Raw genomic sequence first — 16,796 nt, 5'->3', positions numbered from 1 at the left:
TGGGCACACTCATGAATCTGCTTTGATAGATATGGAGAAACGATTCAATAAACAGTTATCCAAAAAACGTTAACGGCCATTGAATGCTATACCAGTAAGACAATTAAATGGTGACTACCAACTACAGCGACGTGCAGATATACAGGTCACATATGGTTATTACCAGGTACTCATATGCTGGTTTACCCTAGGCAATCTAAAGCAATGAGCCATGTTTTAATTGTACCACAATGCCGGTATATACGTGCGCCTCGCGCGGCTGAAGTCGTCTCGCATCTTGCTGCACATTTGTCTAGAAATGCGTAATTCAATCTTCCTCCTTGTTATTAATTGTAATACCGGAAACAGATGAAGTTTAACTAGATTTATCAAAATGGACAGTTAATATATCCGGGGTTTTCCAATCACGTCACAGAGGATAATGCCTCTTTGTAGCTTAGTGAGAAAGTCTGTCACTAGAACTCCAGATCACCTACGAACCAGGTTGAACCAGGTATTGGTACATACTCCTAATTAAGTTTACTACTGTATTAGCACTTGAATTACGCTGTATTACAGTACTGTAGTAGAATTCCTAAAAGTGTCAGGCAACTCCAAATCTAGCGGATGGTGAATGTGCATGAGGTGGCTTGCGCAGGCTGCCTACTGTCAGTGAGCGACATCGGTATTACCGGATTAGGGTTTTACAATGGAACCTCACCATCTCAGATCTTCCAACATGATACTCGAGAGTAATAGGGGGGGGGGGGGGGGGGCACAAGTAAGCGAAGTAGGGAAGAGGCCACAGAAAGAGATAGAGTAGGGAAAAAAATATAAATAGTGAAGATACTGCATTGGAAAATATGTTACTGGTCGTATCGATTATCCGTAGTAATGTCAGGGGTAGACACAAGCCTGTCTCTCATCAACCAGACCGTGAACATAACCACGGCCCTCGGGGTACAGTCTATCTCACTAGAGCTGTTCAATGAGTTCCGAGACAGGTCAGTTCAAAGTGCCGTGGTTGCCGGCGTGCGATTCGGAGCAGCTGTTGTCGCAATGATAGTTTCCTTCCTGTTTACTCAGGAAAGGAAACAGCCTGCATTCATCCTCAACCAAATATCTTTAATCCTTGTGCTCTGTCAAACGGCGTTCCAGATGGTGTACTTAATGACCTCACTTGCAGGCCCTGTCAATATCGTCACTCAATCGTACCCGGGACTAGACAGAGCTCTACGCATCTCGGCGACAGCCAATGTATTCCAAATGCTCATCATTCCATCCGTTCTAGCATCGCTCGTATTCCAGACAGTTTGCCTGTATAAGCAGCACGCGAAGCTCAGGTTTATTGTCCCCGGAGCGATTGGCCTGCTCTCGCTAGTAACGACCGGGTTCTGGTTGACGTATCTTGTCTCGCTCAACATTTCTTACTACACGCCGGCCAATTCGGTTCTCTATAGCCACCCGTGGATCGTTTATGCCTCGCGTGTGCTCTTTTGTAGTACAGTTACAGTTTTCTCTGTTCTGTCGCTCTGCAAACTGTTTCTTACTATCCGGCGCCGAAGACGACTGGGTCTCAAGCAATTTGGACCCTTCCAGATTCTTTTCATCACTTCCTTCCAGACTATGCTTATTCCGACAGCCTTTACTTTTGGAGAGATCGCTCGTGGCGACGGAGCCATTTACCTCTCCTCGATCTCGGTCCTCGTAGTTGTCGTGTTTCTCCCTCTTTCATCACTATGGGCGCGGTTTTCGACCATGAGCTCAATTGACAACTCTCACGTCTTGGCTATTTCCCACTCTAACCGATCCTCTTCGTTCTCTTCCGACACGGGCTCACGATCAATCCTGACCAAACAGGAGATATTCACTTCGACCACAACCTATCCCCAATCGCCGGGAACTCTACTCACCGCACGGGGTATGGACAATTATTACTTATCTAAATAAGCAGGACTTTTTGTTATATACGGTATATTTTTTTTTTCTATCTTTATGTATTCTAGTATCCAATATTTATCACCAGTACCAAGTCAACCACTAGGCGTAGTATCATTTGTACCAATAACAGTAGCCACACCGAATCGCCATTTCTACTCTAGTGTAGCATTTATGTAGTAATCGAGCATGCAAATTAGGATTAATATACAAGGAACGTACTCTATCATCATTTAGTAATATTCGTCGGCGGAGGGTGCTTGACGACCACCGCAGCGACCAATATCCATGCAAAAAAGAAGTTGAACAAATGGTGCAGCCAGTACGCGCGCTGAATACCAAATATCAGCGTGTAAAATGCAATGTACCCCAGCATGAGGCGGGTGAATGCCACGGCCGAACTGAGGGCCATTCGAGGCATCATTTCTCCGCTAGCTAGTTTCTGCACCAGGACAATGATCGGAGCCACAGACACGAAATTGTGCTGCGTCCATCCCAACGAAATGGTCCAGAACCACTTATCGACAAGGTTGCGCAACCACACTACTAGTACCAGCACATTGATGGGAAGCAGCCACATCAATACAACGAGAACCGTCATGTTGAAGCTGGCAAACGACTTGCATCGCTCATACTCTTCCATCTGCGAGTCATCTTCATATCCTCTGGAGGACCTGGCGCGCGATAAGGCGCAAAATGCTCGCACAGTGGTTACGAGCTCCACTAGAGTGGCTACCACTACTCCAAACTGGTATGGAACGAACACAGCGACGGTAACGATGGCAATTATCGACGCGGCAGTCCTCGGGAACCCACAGAGCAACGTGCGAGAGCCCCGATCAGGGAAGGAGGAGGCCGAGGGGGACTGCATCAGCTCGTGGATCGGGCTATAACCAAATACGCTCTCAGACATGGTAATTATGCCTGAGGCGGCCGTGACCAATGCTAGGAGTGTATAGTAAACGATAAAACACAGGCCAGTGGAAATAACCACCAGAACAGGTCCCAGGAACCACAAATGAGCCCCCTCGAGTCCGAGGAAAAACCGGTTCTGTCTTGTGGCCGTGAAAATAGTGCTTGGCCCTTCTCCCGTGGACGGGTCCATCGCTGGCTCCACGAGATAGAGCAACTGCTGGAAAATTTGAAACGAGGTTATCAGAGGCAGACACGCACAGAAAGCTACCAGATAGACAAGGTAGGAGTTGCTAAATACACGCAGTGCTTCGCCGAAGGAGATGAAAGCGCCTCCGCGATTGTAAACGTCGTACTGGATGAGAAGAACGACGGCTGTTACAGCAATGGGCACCAGGGCAAGCGCTGCTCGGTAATGCAGAGCCAGTCTCGCCAGCGTGCCCATAATGTCAACCTTGAAGTAGAACTCGAGTGCCTCCTCTCCAAACGACTCGTTATCCTTCCAGAGCTGGAGATGGAGGTTGTGGTAGCTGTAGCTGTTCGATTGCGTGTCAACGGTTGAAAACGGCGTGAACGGAGCTACGCTGTGCATGTTGAGCGTGATATCCACTCCTGTGTACAAGTTGAGCGCGTACTTCGACTCGTATGGCTCTGTAGTGTACTGTCTCATGAACGGCATAAACAATGCGTCATGGCCATCATCGCCGTCAACGCTCTTGGCGACTGAGACTTTGTATGCAATTAAACTGCTCCATACAGCAGGGAAGGAGATGTCGACCATGGCGGGCGCGAACGTGGGAAGTCTGATGCGTTTGCCAAATACCAGCGATAGGAGGCTGTCTGGCACGGTAATGTGGCTTTTGTCGTAGTGTTCAACGTCAGTCAGAACAAATCCTGGAGTAGGGCGGGTATGAGCGTCCACAACGGCCAGGAAATCGTAATCAGAGAGCTGCGAAACGTTGAGGTTAACGTAGTAAAGCGGGTCCGCCTCGGACGGAGGAGCCAGGGGCTCCTTGCTCGAAGGGCGAGGGAGAGCTATAGCCTGGTCGGCCAAGTTTCGGCACATGAGGCCCATTTCGCTCTTTTTGAATGGCCTGATTTCGTTTCTGCGTCGCGCCTGGTATACCTGGCGGTGAGACTTGGTCGACCGACCTCGCAGGCTCTTCATAAGCGCAGCGCTACGGGTCTCCCGGTAATCTGGACGGGCAAGATCGACTACAGAGAGTAGCGATTCGCGAAATCTGGTTGACGGATACAGGTGCTTGCATGCCAAAAGATAGAGCCCGTCACTCGTGTCGGAGTCGTAATGCTCGTGTGGCTGCGAGAGGTCGACTGTTGAGTACTTGGAAGGGGCCAGTAGGGGTTGATCGGACATCAACGTAACTGCAGTATCGTTGAACTTGTCCGAGTATCCGGGAAGAGGGATGAGATAGGTCATGGCGCTCGCGTTACTGTACTCTTCACCCAGATTGGTTAGCCTTAGTCGGCGGCCATACGGGACTACGTTACGCCCGATATCATCGCCAATGAGCAGCGTATCAGGGGGGCCCACCAATGCTGGGACGTCTGCGCTAGCAATGGGGCCTTTCATAGAAGCACCCCCACCCATGGAGGAGGCGGACGTTCGCGGGTTTACTCGCTCAAAACCGGCAAGGAGACGCTTTCGGAAGACAGCCATTCGAGAAGAGAGCGGCTTGGTCTTGGCTGGCGACCGGACATCAGCGATCTCAAACAGAGTCCGGGCCAGAACTTTGCGGAACTGGTCGCACCACACCATTGCCTGGTGATCCACGCCGGACCACAGGTATGGAATGGAGCTTGTATAAACGGTAAAGCCGTTTGACGGCGGCACTAAAGACTCAATGTTGGCATGGTCTGAGGGAATCATGTGGTCGAGACTGCCGCCAGCAATGGAAACCAGTGAGACTTCAGCCAGAGGATTCTGGCCAATTTGCTCCTGGGAGAAAGACTGTTCCCAATATCGATTGGTGCGGTCGTAAATGGCTACAACCTCCGAGTCCATAGTCACTGGGGGCAGCGAATGTGGCGCGGCGAGAGTGACAATGGTGTTCACGCTGTGAGGGACATAATTTGGCAAGGTTACCATTGTGCGGGCTACGACACCGCCCATTGAGTGCCCTATGAGTATCACCGACTGAGGAGGCGGAAGGGGTACCGCTGGAGCAGTCAGAGAGTTGCCATGGCTCGGGATTTTTTTCTTGTACCGGGCGAGAATGTACCGAATCGCGTCATTGAGGTACTCAGCCTGGTCAAGCAGCGTGCGCCCATGGAATGCAGTCAGGTCTTCGCTAAAGTCGGCCGTGTAAAAGTCAAACCCGCGAGCAAAGTCGGCGGTCAAAGGCGTACTCTGGTTAGCTCCGCGAGAGGCAACGTACTGGAAAGCACACTCGGCAGCAATTGCCCTGACCTGGCGGAAAGAGCCCGCGTTGCCTGGAATGAACACTACGGGGATGCCGTTTGGGGCGCTTTCAGCGTCTAATTTCTGCTCGCGGTACAGATGAAGCGCGTACTTTGACGCGAACCGCGTGTGGTTCAAGTCGAACGAATCCATTTTCACGTAGGACGGGGTCATAAACGACATGCGACATGAGGCTGCATCTGTGACTGGCGGGTTGAGAAAAGCCACGGTACACAACGCGACAACGGCCACCGTCAGGGCTATTATAACCAGCACCGTCTTTGGGGTACATTTTTTGAGCTCTTCGCCTGGCCGGTCGCCATATATCCGGCGCTGGAGCCGCGTTAGCATATGCGAAACTGTCGTAATTGGGTCGTCATCATCATTAAAGCCATTATTAGTTTTATTCGTCTTGATCGGGGCATTAGTCGTTTTATTAGGTGGATTATTAGGTGCATCCTTTTCGCTCCAATCGTCAGCGAGATCGGGTATGGTAGTATACAAAAGGTCTGGTTTCTTGCTCGACACATGGCTGAGCTCCCTTTCGGGCTCCAGGGGAGAGAGCGCGGAGGGCGATACGCATGTCGACGAGGAGACCGAGAGAGCCTCAACCTGGAGAACCGGCGTCCCAGCGCGCTGGCGTCGCGGATAGCTCAACCTCGGCAAAGGTATATCTGGAGACGATATGGACGAGCCTTCGTTCTATACGGGGCGGTTAGCCTGTCATTCACACGACTTTTCCAACAAAGCTTTAGTACTCACCTCCATCAGACAAATGCGAATATATCAGGTGGAAATTAAGTACAAAAATAACCAAAACTTCGCTCTGTCTAGTCTATAATCCCATTACCAATGGTTACCCTCCGAATGCTGGGGTTCTACGGTATAACGAAGGTACAATGCCTCTCGCTTGTCGACAAATGTGTCGTCAAAATCACAAAACAAGTGAGAGGATGGACCCCCGTTTCCTGCGGTCGCGCGCCAGCCGCTTTCTTAGACGAGGCGCTGCACACAACCACCACCGCACCCAAAAAAAAATTTACTGTGCGGTGGTGCCGCGTCGGATCTCCGTCTATTTTCCCCCCTTTTTTCCCCTGCTCCTATCGGTTATATATAAGACGAGCTCCGATCGATCCTTTGGCCAATTGATCGGGAAACAGTGGTTTTTCTGCGCGTTATCTACGATTTATCACTTGGAATTGTCATTATTCGATCATTCGCAGTTGTTTGTTGAAGCTGTGGTAACAAAGGCGTATGGGTGCCATTGTGTACCTGCGCCGGTGCCAAGACGGGAGGGTGCGACAACAACGCATGAACTGTGGCATATTTTTAGCCGTGTGATGAGCCGCGGGTTGAACTTTTCGCATGGCCATTTTGGTGGATTGAAGAGCAATCATTTGGAGTTGTATTGCTCGTAGCCAACATTCGGAGTTACGGATCCGGGGTATTTACCATTTTACATCGGAGTGAAGTTTGCGGAGCTGATGATGTATGCGAGGTTTGATAGTCATAGCAAGAATCATGGGCAGAGCTTCGATACGGCGTTTTAACACATTTGTGCCGCACGTGGCGTGTCGGGAAAAGTGGTATGAGTTCTGCTCCTTATTAGAATACCGGTAGTCAAGACTTCGGTATGAGGGATTATTAGATGTGGGTACAGCAAGGAGCATTACTTCATGAGAAAGGAGTAGAAATGAATACCTACCGGGGTAAGTCTATGTGTAGTCCGATATGGGATTCCCACTAAATCAAGTAATTGGGCTGTCATATTTTACACGCGTGACTAACTAATACAAAAAAACTCGTTTTGCAAGGCCGTTGATGGTTACTAGTCATTGGATGATTTTGATGAAATCAAATAACTGTATTACCATAGATATACTTGGCTTTCGCGTAGACTTATCTCCACGGGACGGAGCAGGCTTGCAGCAGAGGTTAACACGTACCGTATCAAGTCAAGTAATAATAATAATTGTACGTAATACTGATTCGATTGATTAGAGTCTATAGCCAAGTATTATTAGTACCTTTGGCGAGTGTTTTTTTGTTTTTCAATTGGTAGCTCAATGTTAGGCATCGTTTTCTTCTCAGGAAGGTAACAAATTAGCTGTCTCTCCAATGGTAATGCTCTATCAGGCAATATATAGTACAGTGTAGCATTTGTTTTGCATTGCCTAGTTAATTATTCAAATCGCCCAAGCTTTGAATCTTGCGTTTCATTTCATTTTTCCCCACTCTACATCACCGGATAACGGGTGGGTCCACGTTGCTGATTAATAGTTGACCCGTAATCCGAGTAACAGATACGGAACACCTGAATCCATGCTAGATAATTCCGCCGTAGTGGTCATAAAATTTGTATTACCAATTGGCAGCGAAACTACCATTGATCACTAGTACCACTGGTTACCAGCTGAAATACCCCCTATGGCCCTGCCGGTTTGAATTGCTTGCTGCCTTAAAAGTCCTCATCAAAGACAAAGTCTTACTTCACGATTAGCCTCAATAGTTAACCATTCAGCCAATTGTCATCTAGCCAGCTCCACCAGAGTTTCCTTTGGTTTCATCATATTCACGCATGCCGCCTCAATTTACGAACTACGTAATATTCCCACCATTATAGATGGGCATTAATATTACCCGTTTAGAATGAAAAGTTTCATCGTGTAAATTTGAGACAAGCGTAAACACCATCACGTTTGAGCCGCACGACTCGACGACTGTATACTGCACCGCACTGTTGTTGTACTTACGTAGTTCAATGCCTAGAATATGTACATTGTACATGAATTGTAAATTCATACGTGTGTAGCTGCAGCCGAGCCCGAGAAGTACATGCACCCACAGCTGTCCAATTCCAATGCATGTTAAGGTCGATTCGCGCGCGCACACACACACCCTTCATTCTCGGCCCCTGTGTGCCAGCCCTTCATTCCCAAATGACTAGATTCAGGTGACGCGTCCGCCACGTCGAAAAATGCGCGTCTATTTGAATCAAGGAAAGGACGTGGCTTGTTCGAACAGAAGTGCAACTTCACACAATGTCCTGTTGCGGCTACACATCTCGTGTTTGCACATGTGTGTCATGTACATGGAGAGCGAAAAGACATCACCCCCCTGTAGATTGAATCTGTGAGATCTGCACCACTCCTAAAACGTTTCTGCATTGCGTCGCATGATATAAGCCAAAAATACATGTAATATACAATTGGTACTGTAATTTGGTAACTCGACAAGATCTTGTGGAGCCAGCGTAACGGGAGTGGATATAGCTAAGGTTTGTCGCTGCTCATTTATTACTTGAACTATATTGGTCTTGCAATGTGAAAAGGTATTACCGTTTCGCGCCCCCTTTTTCACGCGTCCCGTTTGTAAGTGGTCCAAGCTGTAAGGCGATGCTGCTGTAACCTGCAACCCTCTACCCCGAGGCTACTCCATAGCTGCGTAATGTACGTGTAGTGAAAAAGAAAACGAGGGAGCCGTTTTCGTCCTACATGTGGGAAGCTTTTCTGACTTCCCCCTTCCCCCTTTCATACCATCATCGCCTAAGCACCTCCTGTGGTCATCCGTAATTTGCCCAAAGAGGCTAGAGGTTCTTTTCGAAGAGAAGGTCTAATATATCCACGCTGGTCGCCCATTGGATCTTCTTCTTGAGAAGAAACTCACCTTCTTCACGGACTTTCCAACTTTACTCCACTCTTTTCGTTACCAGTCCTGTAAGTCACCTACATTAGTTGGTATATTGTCCATTAGTGCTCGAGTCTATTTAGTAAATCACTGAATTGTTCCATAAGTTGGTTGGAGGTTTCAGGATATTCGTGCTACTAGTGGATAGAATTTTTTTTCAGGCTAACACATCACAGAAGGTACCATTCCATTCGTTTAATATACACAGATTCCAAAGATCTGATTAATTACACACACAGCTGATATGATGAAACGCCAGCTGCTGGCCCTGGCGGCGTTCTTTGCAGCTCAAGCTTCAATAGGGTCGGCTACGCCATCCATCAACTACCCGTTCAACAATCAGTCACCGCCCGTTGCCCGCTATAACGAGAACTACACTTACCAAATCCCCTTTGACACGTTCTCGTCCAGCGACCCGTCGAACCTCGTGTACTCCGTAAACTCCTCACCGGCATGGCTGAGTTTCGACTCGTCGTCTCGGACCCTCTCTGGCGCCCCACCACAAGGCGGAGCAGATTCTACGGTCTACTTTAATCTTGTGGCGACGGACTCCACTGGCTCCTCGAGCTCCAATTGTACTCTGGTGGTAACGGACTCGCCCGCGCCGCAGCTCCAGTCCTCCTCGTCTCTCGCGTCTGTGTTGAGCTCTGTGGGCCCCACGGCTGGTGATGCCGGTCTCGTACTCACTGCAGGACAGCAATTCACTATCCAGTTCCCGAGTAACTTCTACACTGAGCCGCAGGGCTCCTCTAAGCAGATTATCGGGTACTACGCCTACCAGGATACCCACACACCCCTGCCCATCTGGCTCAACTTCAATGCAGACGCTATGCAGTTCACCGGCACTGCGCCTACCATCAACTCGAACATCGCGCCTGCGCAGGAGTTTGGCGTCTGCCTCAGTGTGTCGGACGTGAGTGGGTTCTCGAGCAACGAGGTCGTGTTCCACCTCATTGTCGGGGCGCACCAGTTCACCTCGAACCTGACCATCGATGGCATTAACGCCACCGTGGGCCGCCAGTTCACATACCAGATCCCGTTTGACAAGATGTCCCTCGATGGCACCTCTGTGCAGCGCGCCAATCTGTCATCGATCGCGGTCAATAACACCAACTCGGGCGACTGGCTCCAGCTCAACAGCTCTACGGGAGTCCTCTCTGGGACTCCTCCGACTGCGGGCCAGCAGGTCTTCTCGGTGTCTGTGAGTGATGAGTACAGCGATCTCATCGAGTATCTGCTGGCGATCGACGTGCAGGCGGCGGCCGATGCGAGGAATGCAAACGCCACGATATTTACCTCCGAAACGCTTGGGGTTGTCAACGCGACCCGGGGTACATTCTTCCAGTACTCGCTCGAGGATAAGCTGCTGGTAGGTAACTCGACCAACAATAAGAAGAAGCGAGACACTTCCGACAATAAAGATCTCGAGATATCCGCCTCTTACAACCTTGACTGGCTGGCGTACCACTCGAGCAACTACTCCTTCACTGGCTGGGTCCCCCAGAATTACTCAAAGTCGGAAACTGTCACGCTCTCTGGTCACATTGGCGACGGACCCACCCAATCTGCGTCGTTCACTCTCGCCGGAGTCGCCCCATCCAAGTCTTCCCCTTCAAGCATGGCTGAGTCTAGCGGTGTCACCTCTACCCGCACAATCGCCATTGTGTGCGGTACTGTCATCCCTGTCTGCGTTTTGGGTGCCATTGCAGTACTCTTCTTTTGCTGCAGGACTCGCAGCAAGTCTAAGACTCAGCGTGAGAAGACCATCTCGCCCCCTATCCTCCCTGGCGGGTATGATGAAGAGAAGGGCTCAATTAACATGGCACCAACTGTGGTCGGCGACTCCGACAAGGATTCGGGCATTCTGCCGTGGGACTCGCCGCACAAGGTGCTTGCGCGGAACTTCATCAAGATGGACTCGTCGGTTGAAGACTTCCCGTACTACCACTCGGGCGAGGAGACCCAAGTTGAGAGTGTACGAAGCCTGGGTACCCCGTCGACCTTGAAAACGCCTCTTAACCAGAGCGTAGAGCGGTTTGGTTCCCCAGCACTCATTCCAGCGACTCAATTCCCGGCTCAGCGAAAGGTTCAGCCCCAGCAGTCGCAGCACCTGGCACCGCCGGACGGTGCGAACAACAGCCAGACCGATCTGTCTACTACTGCCCCTAGAGCTCGAAACTCGTGGCGCCAGTCCAACGAGACTGAAGCCCGATGGCAGGAACACAAATCGGTGGGCTCGCTGGCGACCATCAGCACCGATGAGCTGTTGACAATGCGCCTCGTAGATCGACAGTCTGGTAGCCGTGACACGTTTATGGAGCCCACGCAGCCGCGTCTCTTGTCGTACGTGCAGGCTGATGAGTCCGGTAATTTCCAGACCCTTGGCTCGCATTCGTCATCGCTCAACACGGTGCCTCAGGCCATCACAACCAACGATGAGCCAGGCCTAGACTCGGTCGCCGAGGAGCGATACACTCCAGATGGCAGGCGCCGCACACTAGATTTTGCGCCAACGACTTTTTCGTCTGACGATGAGGATGCGCACCGCCTCCACAGCAGGAATACTAACAGTGGTGCAGATGTGTACAACACGGCAAGCTCCGGGTCGAGTTTCATTTCCGAGGATGAGGAGGAGATCATGCCGCGAAGAAACTCGCGGGGAGAGCTTACTCTGTCGCAGATTTCTCTGCGCCAGCAGATGAACGAACTGGTCGCCTCCAGCGAGGACTACTTTGACTTTAATACTGGCAGCGGCCAGACTGCACCGGCCACCCCGTATAGCGAGAGACGCAACACGGTGCGATTGGTCGGCACTCCTGAGCGCAAGCCAAGCCAGGCCGCTTCGCCTACCAGTGTCACCCATCGCGACTCTCAGCTACCTCACAGCTCGTCCGCCGAGATTGCCTTTTTGTAATTTCTAACTTGTAATGACTAACGAATCTGCTTATTTAATCCTCATTATTCATTAATATTCGATTTCAGTTGCTATTTCCAAATCATCATCTGCATTGATACAAGTTCACGTTGGTAGACTGATATGAGCTCAAATTGGTAGGATGGCTGATACGGGTTCGCATCACAGTACCGGGTAGTACTACCGGTACAGGATGATTGATATGGGGCCGAATTGGAACTATTCTGTTCACGCTATGTTAGCAATGATTTACGGTACCAGATTACGTATAACGGTCAACGAAAAAAATGATTCGATCAACAGTAGAGTAAAATGTATGGGTAGCACAATCCGTATATCCCTTAATTAGGCTACGGGAACGAGAATAAATCTTCTCCTCAGCAATTCGTTAACTACTGACTAATATGCATAGAAGATACTATTAATACCCATCTATTTCATTTATTTTAGTGGGGGCTTAATCAATTATCAATATACATACCAGATCAATGTTGTTACAAGCACTGGTACGATAGTGTATCGGTAAAGCCGGTAGCGCCGGTAGCATGAAAGTTCATGCGACCGTCCGCAATAACATCGCCAACACATTATGTAGCAGCCGAATTCTAATAACCCTCTCGTTCAAACTAAAAACTAATATATTATTTCAACCATTTGCAATGAATTAAATACAAAGAGCTTAACCTAGTTCACCAAGGTGGAGACGGCTTAGTACAATGGAATATGATGATGTGTCTGGGAGATAATACCGCAAGACACGCACACCCTAAGCCTCATAATCCCCTACATGTGCCCCCGACCCTAACTCTCACTGTGGGACACCAATTGCCGTAAAGAGCGGTGGATAGTAGCTGGATAGCTGGATACTATCGATACTAAGCTGAATAAAAGTGGAGTGGGGTTGATAATAGTGGAAAAATGGCGATACGCCGATGGTGTTATCTGCTAGCCCTGCTAGCGACGGCCGTTTGGGCCGCTGATGAGACCCACGACTATTACGTGTGGGGCATGCCCGGGCTCGACGAGTCCCAGGTGAAGCTTTATGACATGCATGCCGGCCAGATTATGATCAAGCCCCAGGACAATGGGAGCCTATTCTTTTGGCATGTCAAGAGCGAGTACACCGTGACTGAGACCCGCAAGACGATTATTTGGCTCAACGGCGGGCCAGGCTGCTCCTCCATGGACGGTGCTCTCATGGAGATTGGGCCCTATCGCGTCAAAGACGGCAAGCTCGTGGCCAACGAGGGAGCTTGGAACCAGTACGCCAGCTTGCTCTTTGTCGACCAGCCGGTGGGGGTCGGATTCAGCACCATTGAGACCTCGTCATACATCCATACTCTGTCTGAGATGGCCGACGACTTCATGGTATTTCTGGATAAGTACTTTGAGCTGTTCCCAGACCAGCTGGCCGACGATTTGTATCTTGCTGGTGAGTCGTATGCTGGGCAGTATATTCCGTACATTGCCGAGCGTATTCTTAAGCGCAACAGCCAGAAAGAGGCTCCGTATACCGACCACGACGTGTCGAAGAAACATATTAATCTACAGGGAGTCATAATTGGCAATGGGTGGTTTGACCCGGTGAGCCAGTACCTGACGTACTTGCCGTTCGCTTACTCGGCGGGGTTGCTCAAGCAGGGCTCTCCCGAGGCCAAGGGAGTCGAAGCTTTGCACAAAGACTGCGCAGAAGCTCTCAACGACCTCGGAGGCAACGTCACTATCCACGTTCCTGACTGTGAGAGGGTGGCGGACGGAATCATCAATGCCGTTCGCGGCGATTCGAATGAATGCATCAATGTGTATGACGTTCGGCTGACAGATTCGTACCCTGCCTGCGGTATGAACTGGCCACCGGACCTTCAGGACGTTCAGCCGTATCTGCGACAGGACTCGGTCAAAGCGGCGCTTAATTCGTACGTCACGGGCACTTCAGGATGGTCCGAGTGTTCGCGCAAGGTCCAGGTCGCTATGAACGATGACCGGTCGCCTCCCTCGGTCTCTCTGCTGCCAGGAATTGCCGATGAGATTCCAGTAATGCTTTTCACGGGAGACAAGGACTTTATTTGTAATCGCGTGGGCCAGGATAAGATGATTGCGAATCTCGAGTGGAACGGCGGTCGTGGATTTGACGAGCACGCAACAAAGACTGTCTGGCAAGTTAATGGAAAGGATGCTGGCGAGGTTATGTCCAGCAGAAATTTGACCCACGCTGTTGTATACGACTCGTCCCACATGGTTCCATATACAAAGCCCGAGCAGGCGCAGTTCCTGTGTAACGTGTTTACTGGCGTCCTCGACTGGTCGGGGAATCCAACTTCATCGACCATTCTCCAGCCTGGTGGCAAGCCTTCATCCGGCCCGACGAAGGAAGACAAGGACAAGATTATCAGCGAGGCTACGTGGAGGGCCTACTACCGAGCAGGCGGGGTTGCCCTCGTTGTTTTGGTTATCGTACTGTCGGTTCTCGGGCTTGTCCTGTGGCGAAACCACCGACGAAAGCGACTCATGTATGGGTCTCAAGAGCAAGGGTTTTGGAAGTCTCTTTTGGGCGGCTTTTCGCGGTGGAACCCTGCGGGCCATCGTCGCTCGGTCAGCGGCTCGTTCAAGTTCCCCGGCCGCTCCAACCACCATCCGCGGAGGAGCAATGTGTCGGACATCATACTAGAAGAGGATGAGGATGAGGAAGGGGTTCCGCTTACCTCGGTGAGGCAGGACAATAGCGACGAGGAGGAGCGCGTTGGTAACGACTCTCTGGAAGAGATTGTGGTGCAGAAACCGAGATAGAAAGCTAACGTGTACTATTAGACCTACAAAACCCCGCTTTGACCAAACATTCTAGGCGTCAATTGATTGGGGGCCAGCCCCCAAACCCCCGTAGCTTGGCTTCGCCGAGGAATGGTAGAGATCTGTATAGAAACTTTGGAAGTGTCTCCGCGAAGCGGAGCCTCAGGGTGGGTTTGGGGGGACTGGTCCCCCATGAACACTCTTTAGGCTTCAATTGATTACTAGCAAGAAAAGTGTGATCGAGGGCCCAGACCCCCGTATCTTCAGTGGTGGTAACAACAGGCAACCTGTGACAAAAACGGCGACTAAACTCCGTTACAGTCCGTAACAAATGCTACAGGAGAGCTCGTAACTCTCCTCAAAGTTTGGAGGGACTGGTCCCATTTAATTGCTTAGTAGAATAGTAAAGTTACTCAGTAATGCCTCGCCCGAGCTGGCGCTCGATGTAGAACTTTGCAGAGTCAATGGCTCTTCGCCGACCCTCAACATAGACCATCATCTCGTTGTACGACTGTGGCAGCAGCTGCGTCTTCTGGTTCGAGTCCGGTCTGGCTCGCACAAAGTACGAGTACGTGAACGTGCCCGTCTCGGTGTACTTATCGTAGTCCAGGTCCCGGACGGTCGAATCGACCCGCACCTGCACGAGAGTACCGGCGATGGACTCATACTCACCGTCGGCATTCTTGATCTCTCGCATCGTCTGCTCAGTATAAGCGACTGTAGAAGTAAGATACAGAACCGAGCCCACTGGCACTGGCGCTCTAAAAGTAGTCGAGTCCAGAGAGACAAATCGCGGGGTATCCCTGGCAAATGCTGCGGCACAGGCGTAAGCCAGCTCAAACGTCTGCCTCATGAGGTATCCACCAAAAATCATATACGAGTGCCTGTTCCGGTACTGGGGCTGCATGACCGAAGTCGAGAACATCTGGGTGTCCTTCATGTCGACCATGTTGGCCGGCTTAAGCTCTGGCTTCTTCTCAAACTGCTTTTGCTTGATCCACATATCGTGGATAATGCGCGCCTCTTCCTCGGATGGAGGCTGAATCTCAAGAGCCGTCTCCTTAGCGGCGACTTTCTTGGCATTGTTGAACTTTTCGGCACGCACAAAGTCGACCCGCTCGTCGGCGTTCTGCGGCACAAGCCGGTTGATCGCGAAGGACCGGTTGGTCTCGGGGTCTCGCGCGACAAAAGTGAAGTTTGCCATAAGGAAGACATCCTCATCTTTTATGTCTTTCTCTGTCAATCGTGTGTCTGGACCCATGTCCTCTTTGTGCGAGGCCGCCTTGATGGTGATCTCCATCGACGACTTGCCGGACCACGTCACCGACCCGGACAGCGTCACGTTACGGCCGGACAGGTCATCGAGCCGCTTGAGCATGTAGATTCGGTCGACGGAGGCCGTGACAATGACGGGGTCTGCCGGCGAGCAGTGCTTGTAGGCGATAACGCCGGCAAGCGCGTCGAGATCCTGGAAGATCTGGCCAATCCGCAGCCGCCCCGAAGCATTGATATACGCGTCGAGGAACCACTTGTCGTCTTTGAACGGCAGAATCGAGCACGTGAACGAGTCAGCCCGCGTCTTATCCACTATCTCCCGCGTGCCGACCTTCTTGTACGAGAAGGCCGGGTCCGGCGGCAATTCGTCCGGTTCTCGCGTCGTCTTGCGCCACTCCGCCAGCATCTCCTCACGGAACCGGAACGCTTCGAGCCACGTCGTCTTTCGTGTCATGGGCGACATATCCGACTTGGAGGCCACCGGCTGGAAGACGTGTTGCTGTCGCGGCGAGTTCATGGCCCGCACGCTGGTCGACAGCAGCCGGGCATTGATCGATTGGGTACCCCTTCTACAGGACCTCAACATTGTTATTCTGGGAACCGACCAAGTTACTCTGGGAAAGGAGACTGAAGGAAGGGAAAGCAGATGAATGGAAGGGAAAAATCTTGTCTCGGGCTCATTACAGAAAAAGGACCCTCATCGTACGGCTGAGCTCCGTGCATTATCGTCCGACAATAGCCGATTCTCCGAACACCAACGGTCTGCACTGCATTGAGGCTGACCTGGCGACGCTACAATCACCGCTATCAGCGGGGATCTAACTCTTGAGTTGTTGGGGGCTAGCCGCCTCAAACCCCCATGGCTCCGCTTCGCGGAGGTGAAAC

General features: G+C 51.0%; 6 protein-coding genes across 6 annotated transcripts; 3 read left to right on the top strand and 3 right to left on the bottom strand.

Moving 5' to 3' along the window:
- Positions 1–873: 873 nt before the first annotated feature.
- Positions 874–1,929, top strand: STE2 (alpha-factor pheromone receptor STE2; the record flags this gene model as incomplete). The annotated part of the gene is made up of 1 exon (XM_076684422.1): positions 874–1,929. The coding sequence occupies one exon, from the start codon at positions 874–876 to the stop codon at positions 1,927–1,929; it is 1,056 nt and encodes a 351-aa protein (XP_076541390.1).
- A 217-nt stretch (positions 1,930–2,146) lies between these two features.
- BST1 (GPI inositol-deacylase) lies at positions 2,147–6,016 on the bottom strand (the record flags this gene model as incomplete). Its single annotated transcript, XM_076684421.1, has 2 exons — positions 2,147–5,950; positions 6,011–6,016. 2 exons carry the CDS (start codon positions 6,014–6,016, stop codon positions 2,147–2,149), a joined length of 3,810 nt encoding a protein of 1,269 aa, XP_076541389.1.
- A 2,768-nt stretch (positions 6,017–8,784) lies between these two features.
- AXL2 (Axl2p) lies at positions 8,785–11,849 on the top strand (the record flags this gene model as incomplete). Its single annotated transcript, XM_076684420.1, has 2 exons — positions 8,785–8,964; positions 9,115–11,849. The coding sequence occupies exon 2, from the start codon at positions 9,180–9,182 to the stop codon at positions 11,847–11,849; it is 2,670 nt and encodes an 889-aa protein (XP_076541388.1). The 5' UTR covers positions 8,785–8,964; positions 9,115–9,179.
- A 71-nt stretch (positions 11,850–11,920) lies between these two features.
- On the bottom strand, positions 11,921–12,396 carry TRVA0_015S01794 (uncharacterized protein; the record flags this gene model as incomplete). The annotated part of the gene is made up of 2 exons (XM_076684419.1): positions 11,921–12,073; positions 12,331–12,396. The coding sequence occupies 2 exons, from the start codon at positions 12,394–12,396 to the stop codon at positions 11,921–11,923; spliced, it is 219 nt and encodes a 72-aa protein (XP_076541387.1).
- A 371-nt stretch (positions 12,397–12,767) lies between these two features.
- Positions 12,768–14,636, top strand: KEX1 (serine-type carboxypeptidase; the record flags this gene model as incomplete). Its single annotated transcript, XM_076684418.1, has 1 exon — positions 12,768–14,636. One exon carries the CDS (start codon positions 12,768–12,770, stop codon positions 14,634–14,636), a length of 1,869 nt encoding a protein of 622 aa, XP_076541386.1.
- A 409-nt stretch (positions 14,637–15,045) lies between these two features.
- TRVA0_015S01750 (uncharacterized protein) lies at positions 15,046–16,428 on the bottom strand (the record flags this gene model as incomplete). The annotated part of the gene is made up of 1 exon (XM_076684417.1): positions 15,046–16,428. One exon carries the CDS (start codon positions 16,426–16,428, stop codon positions 15,046–15,048), a length of 1,383 nt encoding a protein of 460 aa, XP_076541385.1.
- Between the last annotated feature and the right edge of the window lie 368 nt (positions 16,429–16,796).

The sequence above is a fragment of the Trichomonascus vanleenenianus genome (assembly GCF_965637985.1).
Source record: "Trichomonascus vanleenenianus strain CLIB 3782 genome assembly, contig: TRVA0_015S, whole genome shotgun sequence".
NCBI lineage: Eukaryota > Fungi > Ascomycota > Dipodascomycetes > Dipodascales > Trichomonascaceae > Blastobotrys > Blastobotrys vanleenenianus.
The sequence above is the reverse complement of the archived record's forward strand: the minus strand, read 5'-3'. Positions and strand labels throughout refer to the sequence as shown.